The sequence below is a fragment of the Indicator indicator genome, chromosome 21 (genome assembly GCF_027791375.1).
Source record: "Indicator indicator isolate 239-I01 chromosome 21, UM_Iind_1.1, whole genome shotgun sequence".
NCBI lineage: Eukaryota > Metazoa > Chordata > Aves > Piciformes > Indicatoridae > Indicator > Indicator indicator.
This window is the reverse complement of record NC_072030.1, coordinates 9879402-9898655: the sequence shown is the minus strand read 5'-3', so window position 1 is coordinate 9898655 and position 19254 is coordinate 9879402. Positions and strand designations below refer to the sequence as shown.

Sequence of the window (19254 nt, the reverse complement as noted above, 5' to 3'; positions counted from 1 at the left end):
AAGACACAACTGAGTAGCAGTCTTGCTCATTTTTGAAACCAGAACATGCTTATTCTGGTGCAAACGACACAGAGTATTTTGGCATTATATTCTACAAGGGCACCGGTAGGGAAAAAGTGACATACCATTAGTGTACTATTAGTTTGGAAAGCACTTAACTGATCACTGTGCAAGGAAAAGAAAATCCACTGCCTTTCAACATGGCCACTCAAGAACACAGAAAAATGTTGATTCAATTCTTCCAAATTGTTGTACAGTTTCTGTAGATAAAATACGTTATCCCTTAAAGCATGTATAACAAGCTATTTACACTAGTATTTATCTCCAGGGACAGGGCCCCAACCCCATCTAGATGTTTTTGTTGATCTGCAAAAAGCAAGTAAATCAATGGAAAAGAGGAATTGAGATGTCTTGGGTCTGAAAAAAGAGGAACAGGATGGGAAGAAGGTGGCTGCTGTAAGAACCTGTCCATTCTCACATTCCACCACAGAGAGGTCTATCAAGTTCCTACAGAAATTTTCTGACTCCACACATTTTTAAACCACTACATGATCGCATTCTGGAATATTTTTTTTACTTCTAATCTTCCTGGTTTATGGATGACAAACAAATATGTTGCACTTGTCAAATAATTTCCATTCTATGCAACTCCCATACCGTGGCTTGAAAGCAGCAAGTGGTGCACCGTTGGTACAGACGAGTTTAGGTATCTTTGGAAAGTATATTGTAAACCAGAAAGATGAGCTACTTGTCAGGATTAAGCTTCACTCTAACCTGAAGGGGAAAAAAATGTCTACACAATCCCTATGGGACAGGCAGCATGCAATGCAGTTGAACCACCAGAACGAAGCCTTGACTGGAGAGTTTGCTTTAGGCATGTCTGTTCATAGCAGAAAGCATGGCATAAACCAAAATATTTTTCAACAAATTCTTCTGAGCACAGGTATTCAATGTCAGACTCATTAGACACAATAAAACACACATTTTCTTAATTGGGCCTTTTATTTAAACCCTTAACTGCAGTAAGATCAAACTGTGGTTAGAAGAAGTACTTCCTATTCGTGTTCACTTCTGTCTGACAGGCTGATTCACGATGCCTGCACCAAACAGTACATTTCCTAAACCACAGGAGGCATAAGAAGAAAATGTCCTATGTCAGAGATCAGAATTGGGCAAAACAGGACCAATACTGTAAAGAAATAAAATTAATACTTTTAATCTCCAGAGCAAATGTCAAGTGACAAAAAGATGCGAAGAAGTGATTCAAAAGCAAAGCAAAAACAAAGCCTTCCTTTGTATTTAAAAATGGCAGACAGCAAATATCCAGACAATAAAAGCTGTTCAAGATCAGTCTCTGGCAGTGGTGCATTACATTTCTCCTTTTATTGTTTTTAGCCATTCAGAAAATTGCCTCCAAGCAGAGTGCACAGATGTCTTAAATCAGTGTACACTTTTCAAATGAGCTCTAGGTGCTCTACAGAGATAAGGAATAAGTCTGTTTCACAGATAAGAGAGCAACATAAATAGTGGGAATGCAAAGCAGCTCCCACAGAATAATCTGGTGAGGGCATTGCTGAAGACCTCCAGCACTACTGTTTCTTTGCCAGAGTTCCTCAGCATTTGCTCAGCACTAGGAGCAGCTTCAGATTCCTCAGTCCTGGAGGCACCTGCATTACTCTAACACTCTTCCAAAAGGGAGACAACTCTCTCAAGAGGACGATCGAATGTATTATTCCCTATATTTGGTTTACATTGCTCCAAAACATACAGGCTATGCCAATATCATGGCACAAAATAAGAATTTCCAGAGGCACAGCCAGGAATGTGTTAAAGCAAAACACATTCACTGCCAAGTGAAGTTACTCCTATTCCAAGAACTGACTGCAACTTAAGATGCTAAATAATTCAAACAGGATTGCCTTGGGGGGTAAAGTCCTCCAAGAGTTTTGGATTGTTTGGTAGGGGTTTTTTCATGGGTTTTTTTGGTTTTGTTGCTGGTGATGGAGCTTTGTGTTTTAAAACAAGCAGATCTTACAAGTAAACCCCCTGATCCTAACAGATCCCCTGTTCAACAGTTAAATCAATCCAGCGACTATTGCAATCTCATCTGACCTAATCACATGAGAAATTATTCTAACCACCTCAAATGTCACAAGTTTGAGCACCAAGAGATTTAACAAACCCAAAGGGCATTAAAAAAATTTAGGATTTACATTTTGAAGAACAATCTAGACCTCACACTGCTACATGTGCAATGATGTGAGCAAACCCTCACAAAAATTCCAATTACGTTTAGAATTGAATGCACCATCACCTGTATCTCCATTCGGCATTCCCTGTTTCATACAAAGCAAAATGTCAAGCACGCAGAAGAGCAGAATGTGTTAGGAGCAACAACCAAACACCAACACACAAACAAAAGTAACAAAACCTCCACAAAAAAACCTACACACACCAAAACAAAGCGAAAGAAGAAAACTGGTAAGTAAAGGTATAGATGATCAGAACCTTGTCCAGAATTTCCCTTTTCCTACTGGTATCAACCTTTTCAGGAAAGCAAGCAACCACTTCACTAAAATGATTTTTTAATTCACTGTCATTTAGAAGAAAACAGAGTATCATGGTGAGAAAAGACAGAAATTACAGGAAGAAAAAGGTTATTTCCTAGAACTTAAAAATACTTCACACTCCCATTTGAAGTAATATGAAAACAAAGTACATGTGTATCTCAAAGGACAGAAAACGTGGCCGCTGGCAGTGCCAGCAGTATGCAGTTGCTTCTGTTATAAACACACTAGGAACTCTAAAAGTATTCTAAGTATTAGCAAACTGCACCAAAGGACTTTAAAAAAAAAAAACAGCAGGGAGAAAAAACAACCAACCAAGCAAGTTTAAGAGATTGGATTCCTCAGAAAGTACTTAAGAGAGCCTACAGTTCAAAAAAACATGACTACTACTGCTGAGAAGGTCCTGTCACAGCTAGTTCACTGAGGATAAAAATTCAGCAAATGACTAAAATTCTTTTTCTACTGAAAGACTTTTCAGCCAGAAACTCGATAGAGGCAAGAACTCAATAAAGACAACATATGTGCATAAGGTGCCTCACAGCCTAACTCAGCCAAAGCTTGGGGTGAAGCAGAGGAACAATGGACAGAAACTGTTGTTAAGTGTCAGGCCAAAAGCCTCCAGCTGCACAGATCCCTTCAAATTCTCTCTTATGTCCGCATGAGAACAAGAAACTCAAATGTTCGAGAGCTATCCTAAGGTTCTTTGATTAGCCACTGAGCAGACATTTGGAAAGTGTCTGAGAAAAGAAGTTGAACCTATAAATACAGCTTGGAAAGAGAACCCCGAATACAGAAGACTAGACCAGAAGTGAGGTAAGTTCCAGCCCAGGAGCAAAGACTGCTTTTAAAGCCATGGCCTGAAGACAGATCAAAGAAACTGCTCCCATGTGATGATGCATGCACTGCTTTCCCTGATGAGTTTCCAACCAGCCAAGCAAACATACTTCTGCCACAGGAGGTGTCCAGCACAACTGCAAAACAACTGGACTGCATTCTGTTTTAGATGGAAGAGCCAGTTTCAGACCTTCCTCTGGTGGGACACAGATGTCCACCTAAACAAACTCTTCCTAATCTCAAACATAAATGCCTAATCCATTTCTGGAGAAGCCATAAAAGAAGTCTGGTTGCTAGACACGTATTTCTAGATTTTCTATGAATAATTAGCAAAACAACTTGTTTTTCAAACCCAAGAGAGTAACCACTATTGAGTACAGTAAGTTTTTTTTTTTGACTGTGTTTGAATTGCTCTATAATTTTTCTTTGCAAGTTGAGAGCATTTATACAATGCAACAACTGTGACTCAACACCCTGCTGCCATTATACACTTTTAATCACCTTGACTGCACAAAGTTAATCTTTGGCTTTAGCCTACAAACAAAGCTCAACACAAGCATCTACATTTCATTTCCATATAAGAATATTGCTAATAACTGTAGGTTATAGTTTATAAATAGTTACCATTTGTATTCCATATATTTCAGTGGCAGTTCCATGGAAGTAAAGATCAAAACCACATTTCAGTAACACCATGGACTATCTTGAATTTGTTTTGGCGTTTTCTAGGCTTCTTTACAATTAGTATAAAAGTGTTCAAAATCTATCTACTTTTAACCACATCATTATGGGTAGGTGAGCCTGAATTAATGTTAACCAGTCTGGGACCAAAAAAAAAAAAACCAAACCACCCATTATCTTTTGGCATAAGTCCACACACTCTGTGTTAGAGTAACAGGATGCAGAGTAAGAAGTACTTATATTCACAAATTACAACACACATTACCACATAACTTATTAATTGATAAACAGACGCTATGTCTGCTTGGTTGCTCCCTATCCTCTTCAAAGTAAGCATTATCTATGTTACTTCAGCAGTAACTGTTTCAAGGCCATAACAGAGATTGGGATTTAAATTCAGTCAAATAAAGCACTCAGGTCATTTTATTTCAAAGTAAAAACTGAAATGTGACTTTGATACTCAAAGAGAAAATTACATTTACATCATTAATTATTCCTCAGAACTCTATATAATTAACTATGCATTTTCTCAAAATGCATGGATAACTGGGTAGAGATGAGAGGGAATTTAGCTAAGCACCTGAAGAGGAACACAGGAGAAGGCATACTACTCTATTCTACTGCACAACATTTTCAGAGACAATAAAGGAACGCTCAGTCCATGACTACAGGAGATTCTATCAACACCCAAAGTTTTCTGTTTAGGTGTTTAAAAGGAGAAATTAATGCAATGCTTCCCTTGCAAATCCAGTCCTTTTCCTTATATTAAAGCCTGCACACAAATCAGCCTGACTGCACTAGCATGCTAATGCCACTTTAATGCAGCTATCTGGTTTGGGGTGTTTTTAATTCAAGAAACAAAAAGATTTTGTACCAGTACAACAAGATAAGAAAACAACAAATGAGTACTCACGCTGTGAATAAAGCAGTATCTGGAATTCCAGCAGGGCACAGGTAAAGAGCTGAACCACATTTTCTACTCCAAGCAATTCAAAAACTTCTTTAACCGGAAAATCAAATAACGGTAGTTCACTGGTGCTTGGCCTTTGGCAGATAATCGGTCCATAAACACCCGAAAATTTCAATGACCTTCCTGCAGGAGGAAGAGGAACTTCATAGAGAATATTGTAGATGTAGCTTTCTAAAGGTAGAGGTGGTGGCTGAGGTGAAGTCACTGCTTGGTGAAGTTGTTCTAGTACTTTCTTACAAGCCTTCATAAAAGACATCGGAGTAATCAGACAAATGCATTTTGAGACATAGAGTGTGTCTCTGCTGATGTCATAGGAGTTAAAACGCTGTAGCTTTGAAACAGAAGTGCCATTGCAGTCTCCTGTGCTGCTGCAGCTATCTTTGTCATTTGTGGGTGGAGTATGAAGAATGTCATATTCAGCATTGTGCATATGATACAAAGTCTGCATTGCACTGCAAATCTGTTTGCTAGTAACTTCCTCAAAAAACGTGAGAGAAAATCCAAATGTCCGTGAGCCATCTTCACGAGTAATAATGAAAGAGTGGAACTGAGGTTCTCTAGAATCTGCTTGTGTCTTGAAAGCAAGCCCTTTAGGCATACATAGCTATAAAAAAGGGGGAGATATCCATTAAAATACACATTTTTCTCTTCCTACCTCCAGAAGCACTGATGAAAAGAGGACTTAGAATCCACTGTCATAATATTTCACTTCAAATTCTACTAATTATTACATGTCTGAACAATATAGCAATATGCATCTAAATCAGAAAAACTTCAAAGGTTGTAAGCAGTTTTTATTGAAATTCATAACCATTTTGTTGTCAATCTCAATAGAAGTTAAATAACAGAATTCAAATTTAGATAAAGGAAAGTATTTTAGTCACTCAGTTTGGAAACCTGACAGAGAAAAGTACTGTATTTTATATAAATTAAGAAACCACACTGCATTACATAAATCAGAAAAATCATACACAAAGATTAATTAATTGCAGACTAATTTATTTCTCTACCAATTCCCTACAACATAAAAAAAAAAAAAAAGAGATCAAAAAACTCTCCTGGGAACTTATCACTTAAGTTTTAAGTTAATTTCCTTTAAAAAATGTCCCAGGTCTCTTGAGCCTGCACAAGGTAGAGAAATTAATAGTACATTTTTTTCAAACGGATGTCTTCAGTGGTTAAGGTAAGTTTTTGTCTTAAAATCAAAAGCCTTTAATTGATACTGACCATTCCCACTGCATCCTGGTCAAAAGGGTTCCATTCAACATTCTCAGGATAGCGAGCGAGAACTTTGGATTTAAATGTGCGTCTTAATGGAGTCTGTTCAAAGTTTTCCCCTGCAGATGAAAGAAAAATACAGCAGTAAATATTTAATTCACTTTTTGAGCCCCAACATGGCCAAAAAGTAGGACATTGGCAGGTAGACGTGAGGATAAGTGAATTAAGCACACACTCCTTTTAAGAGAAACAGAAAATGCAAGACAGTTAGTTAGCATATAATCAGACTCCAGATATTAGCAAGAATTAGCACTCTAAATCTCCATGTCATTGAGTGTCTGTGCTTTTCTTCAAGTGCAACTATCTTGAGATTGTGATCATGACAGCAATTCTCTAAGCTGTTCTTCAGATTATTCCAGATTTTTGTTAAAGCATAGCTAATGATTCAGTTTCTGTGGAATTCTGACACTGAAGAAAAGCACAAATAGACAAGATGCAAAGACAATGCAGTTTGAGATATACAAGTGGCATCACTTAAATTTCTTCTTTAAGACTACAGAAAAAGGGTATCCATAAGAAGTTAGCTGTGAAGAGAATCTTAAAAGATTGAGAATCACAAGAAGACAGAGTATCAGGTGAACAAAAAAACTGTGTGCTTTTTTCCCCACGCTTTTTCCTTTACCTTCTGTTGCACTTGAAATGAAACGGCTGGCACCATCTCGGGTTTTAGAGGCCTGTATATACTGGCATAAAGCTATATAACAAATAAAAACAACACTGCATTACACATTTCATACTGTTGACTGTTATTAAGTAGCTAACACATACCATTAAAACTACAAGTATTCTCCCCAGAATTAGCATGCATAATAGATAGTCTGCTCCCCTAAGACACTTTTTATATTATTTCATGCTAATTTTTCATTGTAGGTATGTATTTCTTGAAGGAGATGATCAGGATGTAACAGAAGTTCATAGTTCCTCTACGCACAACCAGAATACTGATGCAGCAATGGAAATTAATTGTAATGAAATATTTGCATGTTAATAAAATACTCCCAAAGAGAAGATGATCAAACAATCACAAGGACAAGACCATTTCAAGGCCTTCAGAACTACAGGAATATAAGTGGCTTGGTTCAACTTTTCATAGATGATATCCACACAATAGGCTGGCTGATATAATCTTGTTTACAAGCTCTCAAATTTTCTCTAGAGCAATGACTGTTCATTGTGATAGCACAGAACTCTGCAATAAATCTTCCAAATGTGTGTAGTTGCTTAAAAAAAATTGTGGACAACTGCATATCTTAAAATAAGCTTCACTGTATTACTAGAATGCAATTAGCTAAATGAGCATGCAGCTGTTGACAGCTATACTAACAATCAGGCCCAATTGCATGAAATCATATACTTTAAATAAATCAAACTGTTTCAGCAACACCTGCGAAACAGAAAACACACTTCAACTCTTCACTTGTTTTCTTACATGCAGCAATTACATGGCAATACAAACTGATTTCAGAATTGGTTGGGTTTGTTCTGCACTTTTAGTGTAATGTTTAAAGTTCAATTCCTAAGCCAGCTTAGAATCTTTAGTTCATACATTTAGTTCATACATTTACTTCCACAGCATAGCCACACAGAGAGATAGTCATAAAACTGCCTATAGACAATAAAGAACCTAACCACCAAAGACCAGAAGAAACTTTGTTGCTATGGAATGCTTAGGAAGTCCTTTGACAGTTGAGACGTCAGGTAGCTCTGGATTTTGTTTGAACCAAGTCTTAAACACTATCAAACTGGAAACTTATCCTGAATCAGGACCTAGGACAGGTCTCACAATACCCCAAATATTCACATTTCTTTTGCTAATCCTCTGACTTTTATCACTTCTTTGTTTTAGAAAGTGACTGAAGTGTTGCAACTCTAAAAATTATGCAAGACTAGGACCTGTACAGGAGCTTCTCCCTGAATACTAGCTAGAAGAAAGCCTTTGAGCAGCTATTTCAAGAGGTAAAGATTAGCTCTAATTTTCCCTCTATGACAATAAAGATGAGGTCAGAAGAACCTACCCTAGATATAAGGAAAAAAAAAAAAAGGCATCTGATGAAAGAAGTATACGGTCATGCAACACTGGTTTTAAAGAACCATTAATACCTCCACCTTCCTTCATCCACGAATCCACTGATCTGCTCATAATAATTACAAAACAAAGATACCCAGAAAGCTATACTGATTAAGCAATTTGTGGCTTTCACACTGCCAAGTAGCTTGCTTCTTTAAATTCTTGTGATATAATCTGTTACTCCATTCTTTAAGTCTTGGTGTACACTTATCATATACATGACATCTTCAAATAAAAATCCTTACATAGCATGCAATCAAAACATTAACTTAATATTTTCCACATAAGGACACTCTTACAGGAATCCTTTAGCATGCAGACATTGTATATGCAATTTCTGTTGGCACTAAAATGAATGTCTTCATGAAATAAATATACAACAGCTTCAACATGAAACAGTCATATTGCTGTAATTAACCAAATTAGTGAGACAAATTTAAGTCTGGACCAGCAACAGAAAGCAGGAGCCATACACTTACTTAGCACAGCTTTCATTGTAGTACGCAGCATGCTGAGTTTAGGGTTCAGAAGACCCTATAATCATACCCTTTACCTTTATGCTTTCTACATCTCAGTTCAAAGAACCTTGAAACAGTGGCAATCATCCCAACCTTCACAGGGCTTCAAGTGAGGGCTTGAGCTAACCATGACAGCCAAAGAGTAAAGGTTTTCCCAAGAGTGGGTTGAAAGCCAGAAATCAGTCAACAAAGGGAACTGAACAGTGCATAAATCATAAACACTATGCACAGAACAGCCTAAATGTATCCAGGTTTCACATTAAAAAAAAAAAAAAGTAATAAAGCACAACCCTGCACTACAGTAAAATTGGACATTGTAGAACATTTTGAAAACAATCTTTCTCATTCTTAGATTTTAGATGACAACAGAATAACTGCAATAAAGTCCTTGTCAAGGGCATTATTTCCAAAGATACAAGAATAGAAGCAGTCTACAACACATTTAGATTTAAATTAATCTGAAACCAGCAGCTGATGTCATAATCCAGCAGTAGGATTCCCACTTCAAGCCACAAACCCTCTCAGTACATACAATAAGGCCACAGATATTAAGGTAATTAATTATGTTTACCAAACATAAAATTGCTCCAGCTCTAAAAACCATGGCCCAAGTCTAAATAAAGAAAAAATCTGGTTGGCTAAACAGTGTGCAGACTTTTGTAATCCATGCTGTAGCAAGGATGAAAGTATAGAGCACAAGAAAGCCATTTGGAGGGAGAAGGGCACTGGGAGGAAGAGGTGGTATGTACACTGAGAGATTTGAGAATTTCTTTGTTAAATTGACAGATGACCAATTGTTGTCCTTGTTGCATTATAAAAGCAAAGAGAGGTGCTCAAAATGCATGTAGGCATGGAAAGACAATCAAGCCAAGAATCAGTGTCTTAAAAGGCAAGAGAGTTCTGTTAAAAATTGCTGTATTTCTACTTGTGAATGGAAATGGTCAAATACTCTACTTCCATGTCTTAAAGGCAAAATCAAACAAGTAATTATATTACAAGGCCTGTACCATACTAGATGTGAAATGAGATGTCAATCTGTTTATTTGTCCGAGCAAGCAAAAAAATGCAAGACTCAGCCTTCTGGAGAGCAGTACCACTCTGCATTCTGATTTTTCAGAACCTCTTATTCTAATGTCAAACAAATATCCCTTGGATACACTAAGAAATAGCCAAATCTTATTTAAAAACAAAAGACTCAGTTTTTTAATTTCCTTCTTTAACAAATATTAAACCATACGTAACTGCAACACTCTCTCTCCCCACCCCAGTTTATACAATATAGGAAATAAACATTCAAAGTATAGCGGACTAAGGTAAGAAAGTCATGACACAAGAATTCTTAGAATAAAAACCACAATTCAAGAAAAGGTGCAGCTGCCAAATCTGTAAGCACACAGCCACTCCATTAAAGGGCAAATGCCTTCAGATTATGACTTGTTTCCTTCCTTCCAGTTCCTCCTCCTCAAGCAGAGCTGCATGTATTTCTCATTAGAGAGGACTCCCTTCCCCAGCAAATGCCTTCCTTGAATACATCAATAAATAAATAAATTTATTCTTCCCTTTGATCCTGAAACACATAAACTCTGTTCTACACTTCTATCCCCCCTTCCCCTTGTTGGTAAGACCACTTGATATAGTGCAAGATGAAGTGGTGATTAGACCAGTTAATTTGTTGCTGGGATTGGAAACTGAACAGTGGATTAGGTCATCCATATGTGAAAACCTCCGGGATCACTTTGATTTTACTGCAGCACACTCCTGTTTAAGCAACCAGAATACAAAGTTTCATTTCTGCTTCTAATGATCCATTGGATTTGCAACAGATTTTCACATCTGGGACCTCCTCTAAAAACTTCTTTATGCAAGTTACTGTTCCACTTCCTTGGACAAAAGAGCTCAAAAGGCAAAGCAAGTCCACTATTGGCATTTCTAAAACAAAGGCGCAAGTATCTGTTACAGACACACTTCTCTTTACTTAGGCATCCATCTTAAGTGCAACTGAAATGTATGTTGGTTTGAGTGCCATCCTTCATCTGTAGAAGTTGAAGGACCTCAGATGAAATAAGGAGAAAAGGACCAAAATAACCAGCGGTAAAAGGCTCCAAGTTTTTTCCAGCCTGTTTGGCATCTAAGAAGCCCAAACTTGCTCCTAACAATCCTTTATCCCAGCCCCATGAGAACATGCTCCTTCCAGCATACAATGCATTCCAACAATCAGTGGACAATACAGTTCTTCCTATTGTGGTCCCTAAAAAAGGTGAGGACAAAGAGACAAATTAATTCTGATCCGTCAGCTGTAAAAAACGATGCTGTTTTCCCATTTTCTTTTGCTTTCCAGAACTGAAGACGTGTAAAAACTAGATACAAATAATCTCTTCATCTTCATTGCCTCAATAGCATACATTCTTCCACATCCTCTATGGCAAACGAGAATTTAGGAGTTAATAAGCATCCATTCAAGTTTCGGTATTCATCTAGCTGATCACAAAACATAGCGCCACACACACTCTGGAACAGTTTCCAATGCTGCAACAATGAATGTAAAGCACCACAGAGCAACAGCAAGGACATCTGCATGCTGTGATTGTAATGTCAGGAAACCAAACGCTTTTGTTTTCATTTTTCTGGTACAGTTTTTCAAGGCAGGCGGGAAGAGGTGGGACAGAACTGGCAGAAGAAACCATCAAGAATCTAAGACAGTTTTGTAAAAACCAACAAAAATACCCACCCCCACCCCCCCAAAAAAAGAGAAGTCTTCAGCTTGCACGTTTAAAAGTATCCTAAACCTTTGTTTTCTTTTTTACTACTTAGCGTGTAACACAGAAAGGCAGGTGGACCATCTGGCAAAACATTTCAAGGATACATTCTTTAAAAAACAGAATTGTTTTAGTAAACTACTTTTCTGCTTTAGCCACAGCACAGACACTTACAGAAAGATATTTAGGTCTGCTTCCAATTAAATAACAGGAGCAACACTCAAAATTACAATGACAGGCATGTTCTCAGCCATGGAGGTTGGGGCTGGGGGTGTGGCATTTCCATTACAGAGTACATCTGAAATACGTGCAACAGAAGACACTAAGAAAGGAAAAGGGTGGCTTATCTTCAGACAAGAATATAATTCTTCTATGTGTACTAGAAATATAAAACAGAAGTGGAGACAAGCATATTTTAAGTATATTTAATATAGAAATCAGCTGTTCTCCTTATGCCCATCTAAGATTGACAGACTGAGTGAGACTGCTTCAGGAGGGCCTCACAAAACAGAAGCACAGACCATCTTCCCAGCCTCCTGATCCACTCTGGATCTCCTTTTACAATGATATGCCCCATCCAGTTAAACTTCCCTAAGTTTTGTGCTCCCACTGCTCTCCAGTTCTGAGGACTGATGGAAACACATCTATGTATTAGCACAAGTACCAAATGTTACCAAAGCATATGTTCAGTCCTTTAACCAAGTATTTCTATTCTTCTGAAATAGTTGCTTGATTGCTGGGGGGGGGGGGCCGCTGGGATGATGATACTCTTTGCCTTTTTTAAATAGAATTGATTTCTAATACCAGAATATTAAACAGCTGTGCTGACACTTTGGTCAACTGCTATGATACGAGAAACTCTGAAGTTTATTTTAGCTCTGACTATATGTTCACTTATCTCACCAACCACTTCTCTTGAGTTTTTTTCATTTTACATGTACCATATCAAGCTTACCTTTCTTCTTCACAAGGCATGATTCATGTTTAGTAAAAAAGAGATTTTCAATATGAAAATCTGATTAGAACAGGAAGAACAAAGTCTAGTGCTTGTATTCAGTCCTGAAAGCAAAAGCAACAGGTTCAAGGTAACAACTTGTAAGTGCCTATCATCCCTTTGTTTAAATTCATAAACAAACATGATGGCTCACAGCTCCACAGAGCCAAGATTCTGAGTTAAATCGCTTCCCTGGTCAAGTTTGAGAAAAACAAAACATTATTTACATATACTTTTAACTGTGGAAGACTTTATATGAAAGAAAGTTTAAAAAAACCCACAAAAATACCAAATATACCCCAGACGTATACCACACAAGCACTTTCCAGAGCACCCTACCACAGACTCAGTACTATTCATGGAATGAATTAGCAAAAGAATGCTCAATTTATCTCATCCAGTGGATAAATCCAGATTCCTTTCTCTTCCAAACTGAAATTGAGCCCTGTTTATATGGCCTCACCTGTGAAATGACAGCCATTCTCAAGGCTGCTAACACATGTAAGGGCAGCCCTTTGTGCAGGGAAGGTTAGTTCATGGATGCTGAGCACACTTCCAGGAGAGGTGTGAGCACTGGGTTATCTGTCTAATGCTCATTGTCTGCAATGGCCTTGCAGCATTAGAGCAACCTCACCGAGCACAAGTAACTTGCATTCTCTGGTTTCACAAACTCCTTAGCAGTCAGGTCAGAGTTCTGCAGATCGTTCACATGGATTTCAGCCTAAAAACTTTCAGAAGATAGCCCCCAAAGGAGATGTGCTTCAGCGTGCACATTCCAGTTTAATCAACGGCTGCGCATTACCAGCCTCCTTCCTACTGCAAGGCCTGGTGCTCCCCAGAATCTGCTAGAAGCAGCAATGCACAGATCAGTACACTGCAGCAACCTCAAGATCTCCGACCACATATTCCTGCAACAATTATAGACACCACCAGCAGCAACTACAATTGCAAAAAGAAGTTTTCCAAAGTCACCTTAACTCATGCTGAAGGAAAATCTGTTTCTTTCAATACAATCTTTTTTTCCTCACCCAAACACTGAAATGTTGCTATGTCTGTAAGTGAAGAGATTGCTTATGACTGGCATGTATCTGTCTACAGATCGCTTATTCATAAAACTTTCTCAAGATGCTTCAGTGTCAATGCATAAACACAAAGGTACACACATTGTACCTGATCTTGGCTGATCTTACAACCAATGAAAAAACAAAACAAATCAACTAAACAACTAATAGCATAATACTCTACAATTCTACAGCGAAGTTTGAAACTAAATGTCTCCTGCCCATCAAACCATAAGCCAAGTAGCATTTTCCTAGAAAGACCAAGAAATAAGCCTTAAGCAGAAGCACTCCAAGTAAACTCTTCATCATTCATCAGTTTGTGCAGGAATGCCTGATGATTCCTCCTCTGTGCAATAACATTTTAAGCCTCCCAGGGTCTATGTTCCAGTTGGCTGCAAACTTGACTACAAACCACAAATCTGAAAAGGTTGTCAAGAAATTCAGAGAGAATAATTACTGCACAAACACACATCAGTAAGCAATTGCTTCTGACATTGTCACTTCATGTGCATTATTTCTGCTACATGAGCTTACAGGTTAGAGGGAATTCAAAAGATGAGAAGTCACTTTGACTTCCAAGTCTACCTTGAGCAAGAACACTCAAGCAGGAGAACATCACTAAGTCAAAAGGACGATAAAAACAGTTGTAGTTTGTAACTACAGGACCTGTAATTTGAAGATGTATGTGGGGGGGAAGTGTTTCATTATTTGCAAGTGGCAGCATTTCCCACACAATGTAATTAAGATGTTCTTGTGGAGCAGTTTCTCTCTTGGGGGGAAAAAAAAAAAACAAACCCAAACAAAACAACAACCAACCAAACCCACAACACAAAATGTTCCAGAGGAACAAAAAGCCAAAACAACCCATCTTTGCATGCTTGCTTTAGTAAGATTTAATTCCTACGGCTTTTATGAAAGTCTTCAAAAGTCACACTTGTAAACTTTAATTCCTTAAACATCCTTAGCCTATACTCAAATCAAGAACCTGTAACCTTTCCTCCTTCCCTACACCCTACCTAAGAGCCTTCAAGTAAATCAAATTTGTAACCGAATACTGAAGCATAGAAGAATTAAGAGGTTTTGGGGCTTTGAGGGGCTTATTTTATAAAGTACACAGCTCACTTAACTCTAAAATTCAAATACAATAATCACAAGACCAGTGTTATAGAAACATCATGTAATAAACTGTAGTTCAGCAAAGCACAGCTGCTTCCCCCTTACATCAGCTCTCCCACTCTTTATTCTACATATCAGCTACCCTAGCACGTCTGCCTCAGTTCCCAAAGAGACAAAAGATCTTTTTGGCACTCAAACATGGCAAACAGCTCCAGCTTCTTCGGAAAAGATAGAGGGGGTAGGGAAGAGTGGAGTAAACTATTATCCAGATTAAAATGTTCCACATGTGCCAGTGTAAATCCAGCCAAAAGTTGTTGCTATCTACTTCCCGCCCAGAGTGACCTATGTGAAAACAGTGTGTGGTCTCAGCCTTGTTGCTACCGGAGAGCCCCCCCCCAGAGTTAACACCTTGGTTAGCAATCTCAGAGAAGCAAAGAAAGGGGAAAAAAACTCTCCCTTTCAGTCTCAAAGTGCCTCAAGGATGTAACTCTCAAAATCCACATCCATGGGAAGAGGCATGCCAGTAAGGGAACTGTGGGAAGATTTCACTGATACAATCTATATTATGGACAAAGAAAGGAAGAAGGGAAAAAAGGAAAAAACACCACAAACACCAAAACCCCAAATCACAAAATGCTTCAGCCTTTGGAAAAATCAAGCAATGGCTCCCACCAACATAATTCACTTCTGTAGCAAGTGTTGGTACTACTACTACCACAGCAAAGACAGAGAAATTTACCCACAGTTTACACAAGGAATGAACAGTATCACAGAAGAGCTTCACTGCAAGAATCATAGGTGGCTCCAATCCCAAATGCCATGTCTTAATTCCACTATAAAAATGCTCAAACGAGGAAAATACAAAACCAGTCAAATGTCAGTCAGAAAACACAATCTTTAGAGAAAAAGAAAGCAGAACAAGATCTCCAGCAGTTCATAGAATTCAAGTATTTCCACCATCATTCAGGGGCCACCTAAGTAGTTCTAACTGGGTAAGGGGCTCCAGTTGAAAGATGAGGCACAAAGATAACGGAGACAAACTCTCTTCAGTGGTGCCCAGTGACAGGACCAGAGGCAAGGGGCACAAATTGAAACACTGGAGGTTCCCTCTGAACAGCAGGAAACACTTTCACTGTGAGGATAACTGAGCACTGGCACAGTTTGCCCAGATAGGCTGTGGAGTGTCCATTCTTGGGGATAGCAAAGAAGTCAACTGGACACAGTCCTGGGCCACTGGCCCTACGCAGTCCTGCCTCAGCAGAGAGGTTGGACCAGATGACCTCCAGAGGTCACTTCCAACCTCAGTCATTCTGTGATTTCCTCTATAAAGGAAACACATCTGTAACAGACTTTTGCAGCATACTTAAGATTTCTGTTATCATTTCTGGCACATCAACACCATCTGGAAATGTGGAAATGTGGCTCAGCTGCTTTCTTGTCCAGCTCAGCAACCGACAGGAGATAAAGCTTGAGCTTTGTCTGTTTGTTTTGGTTTACTATCACCTAGTATTTTTTTTTTTTATTCTATCACAGGTCACCCAGTGACAACAAATCAAAATGAGAAAGGACGCCCAGATAACCAGATCACCTGACTTTGGGGATAAGAGCACCCTGGCAATAGAGAACATGCTCCCTTTAATCCATGCTAACTATATTATTTTAAAAGAAAACAAACATATATACATATACTGTGCATTTTCCATCAGTCAGGTGACTTTTTTAGGAAAAAAGTATTACAGCTGTGCTATTCAGTAATCTTCCAACATACAAAGGAAAAAGGCTATCAGAGACGTTTCTGCAACCAAAGTAACAGCATCTGCAACCAAAGATTGAGCATCAATTCATAATCTTATGCTTCATTTAAAAGTCTGCAGAAAATGCTGCATCATCGATATTGAGGCTGAATACCTGAAATACAGAGTTTCATTGGCCTAGTGAGAACAAAGTCTGCCGGCAGCATCCCTGGAGGCCCTGGCAGCAACTGCCAGTCCCCTGCGGCGGTGGGGTAGCGATGACATCATGCCAGGCTGAGCTCCGGCAGCCCTGATGCAGGGAAGTCCTAGAGACCCGCTGTGCCTGGCTTCACTGCGCTCCCTACCCCTGCACCCACCAGCTGAAGCGCCAGCACCTCTCTTCCAACAATGGACACTTATGAAGCAAATTGTTTCAACAGTACAAGGATTCAGAATCTATTTTTTCAGCACAGAAATAGGGGGGAAAAAAGCCAGTGAACAATAACCCTTTCATTCAAACAAGACAGCCTTCCAGGAAGTACAAAGTGTTTCAGAGCTTTATCAAAAATGCACTGAAATCAACACAGGGCCTTTCCATTTATATCAGTGGACATTGGCAGAGGCTATAGACTAAAACACAATTTGAAAGCATTATCAGTCACACAATGATGCATTATTAATAACACAACAAATTCAAGAAAACACACCAGAATTCCAGCTAGCTCATATGCTGTGATGTCACCACAAATGTATCCTTCTTCCCCTTGTTTCCCTCCTTTTTTTTTTAAACCCTTTCCTCAAACCAGGCAAAAATCAGTCTCCTCCATAAAAACTAAAACCTATTCCCTCCTTGTCACAAGGAACACCATTACAGTATCATGGTGGAATAGCAGAGTCTGAGGTATATTGCACACTACAATTTTACATACAATAGATGTAGTCCTTGACTGGGAAAGCAAATACAGAAACAACATCGTGCTCCAGCTTTCAGACCTGCACGCTCAGAATATTTTTAAAAAGGCACTGATGTCTTTCAGTTTATTATTAGACAGCTAGCACAAAGCAAAACACTGCTGGTTTTAAATGCAATTATATGAGGAAAGTTATTTGCATTCTTAGGAATATCACTGATGAATATTCATAAAAGTATTACTGAGTGAGCCTTGCACTACACTACACAAATAGATATATAGTAAATGAAAAATTAACATCAGAAACTGTTTTCAATCTAGACATTTTGTTCTCATGTGATTTAATTAAGAAAAATCTGTGGAATTTTCACATATGCTTCAGTGAAATTGTATTGCATTTTATTCTCCTGGATTTCCTAAATTAAATCGATGCTGTAATTTAAACTGCCATTACAAAGCAATATTCACTCTTCAAGTCTCAAATCGTACTCTACAGCTATTTTAATGTTAGACAAACATGAATTATTTCAAGGAAGGTACTGCTCAGCTTGAGGGGCAGATGATAAATTTTGTTTGAATTCATTAAAAGAAAACAACAAAATAAGAAAGTTTCCATCATAGCCAAAGTTAAGGAGAACTCAATGTAGGAAGTCAGTTCTTGTACCTTGAATTTCACTGTACAAGAAACAAGTGTTTTTTCTGGGGGGAAGGAGTGTTCAGTTTAAATACAATTATGTAAAGAAATGGTCATGGCATCTTATAAAACCAAGCTAATAAAAAATAAAATAATTAAAAAAAAGAGGATGTCAAACACACAAAATAAATAGTGAGGTTAGGCTAGGTTTTCACCACCGCATTTCTATATCTTTCTTAACAGAGAGACACTAAGCAACAACCTAATTTAACTGAAGGCAGCACACTGAAACTAAAGCTGAAACCAGGTGCTGCTAGAACAAAGGAAAGATTTCTAATTTTAAAACCACAGGTTTGACACAATGATGTGGGATACACTGATACGGTTTAGCTGTGTATTTAGTGTGAACATGTGATCTAACCGAGTAACTAATTCCTAATTCAATTTCTTTTCAGATACTGCCGGAATTTTTATCCAATGCTACAACAGAATTTAATACAGAACAAACAGAAAGTCCTCATTTTCTCCCCCAAATCTGATTCATTAAGATTTCCTGAGTGTTTCAGTGTCCAGGAGCCTGACTAAAAGTTGATAAAGGCAACCAAGCTCCACAAAAAGAGCGCAATAGATGCCTGTGAAGGCAGCGAAGATCTACAGCAGCACCACCACGACCACACCACCTCCGCTTCCAAAGGCCGTGTAAGAAGGTACTTGGCTAGGATTTTTAGGAAGTTGGGTACCCTCCTACAAACACACAGCAGGGCGTTTCTTACTGTCATACATATCGGCCCGAGGCGCCGGTGCGGGCGGCGCGGGGCACAAGCGCTACTGCCCGGGGCCGGAGGGCGCCGACGGCTCCCCCCAGCTCCCGCAGTGCCCCGGGGCCAGCCGAAACGGCACCCGGGGTCAGCGGAGCGGGGAGGCAACGAGGCCGGCTCCCGATTCCAGCGCTACCGTGCCGCTGCCGCCAAGCTGACCATTAACGGCCGCCGCTCCCCGACCCCGCGGCCACTCACCGGAGAGCTCGTCCGGCTCCAGCCCTGTCTCAGTGTCCAACCCGCAGATGACGAAGTAATCGGCGAAGCGGCCGGGTGCCGAAGAGCCGCCTCCGCTACCGCCGCTCATGCTGGAGC

At 39.0% G+C, this 19254-nt stretch overlaps 1 protein-coding gene across 4 annotated transcripts in view; it reads right to left on the bottom strand.

Annotated features, from left to right (window-relative positions):
* Positions 1-19246, bottom strand: part of DENND5A (DENN domain containing 5A) — a 49201-nt gene extending 29955 nt beyond the window's left edge. For 2 of the 4 annotated variants that reach the window (XM_054390700.1, XM_054390702.1), the window contains exons 1-4: positions 19138-19246; positions 6953-7024; positions 6280-6389; positions 4996-5656 (exon numbers count right to left, since the gene is read on the bottom strand). In XM_054390700.1, the coding sequence (XP_054246675.1) occupies positions 4996-5656; positions 6280-6389; positions 6953-7024; positions 19138-19246 (952 nt within the window). The remainder of the gene's footprint in view (positions 1-4995; positions 5657-6279; positions 6390-6952; positions 7025-19137) is intronic. The other 2 variants (XM_054390701.1, XM_054390703.1) reach the window with 1 other exon arrangement.
* Between the last annotated feature and the right edge of the window lie 8 nt (positions 19247-19254).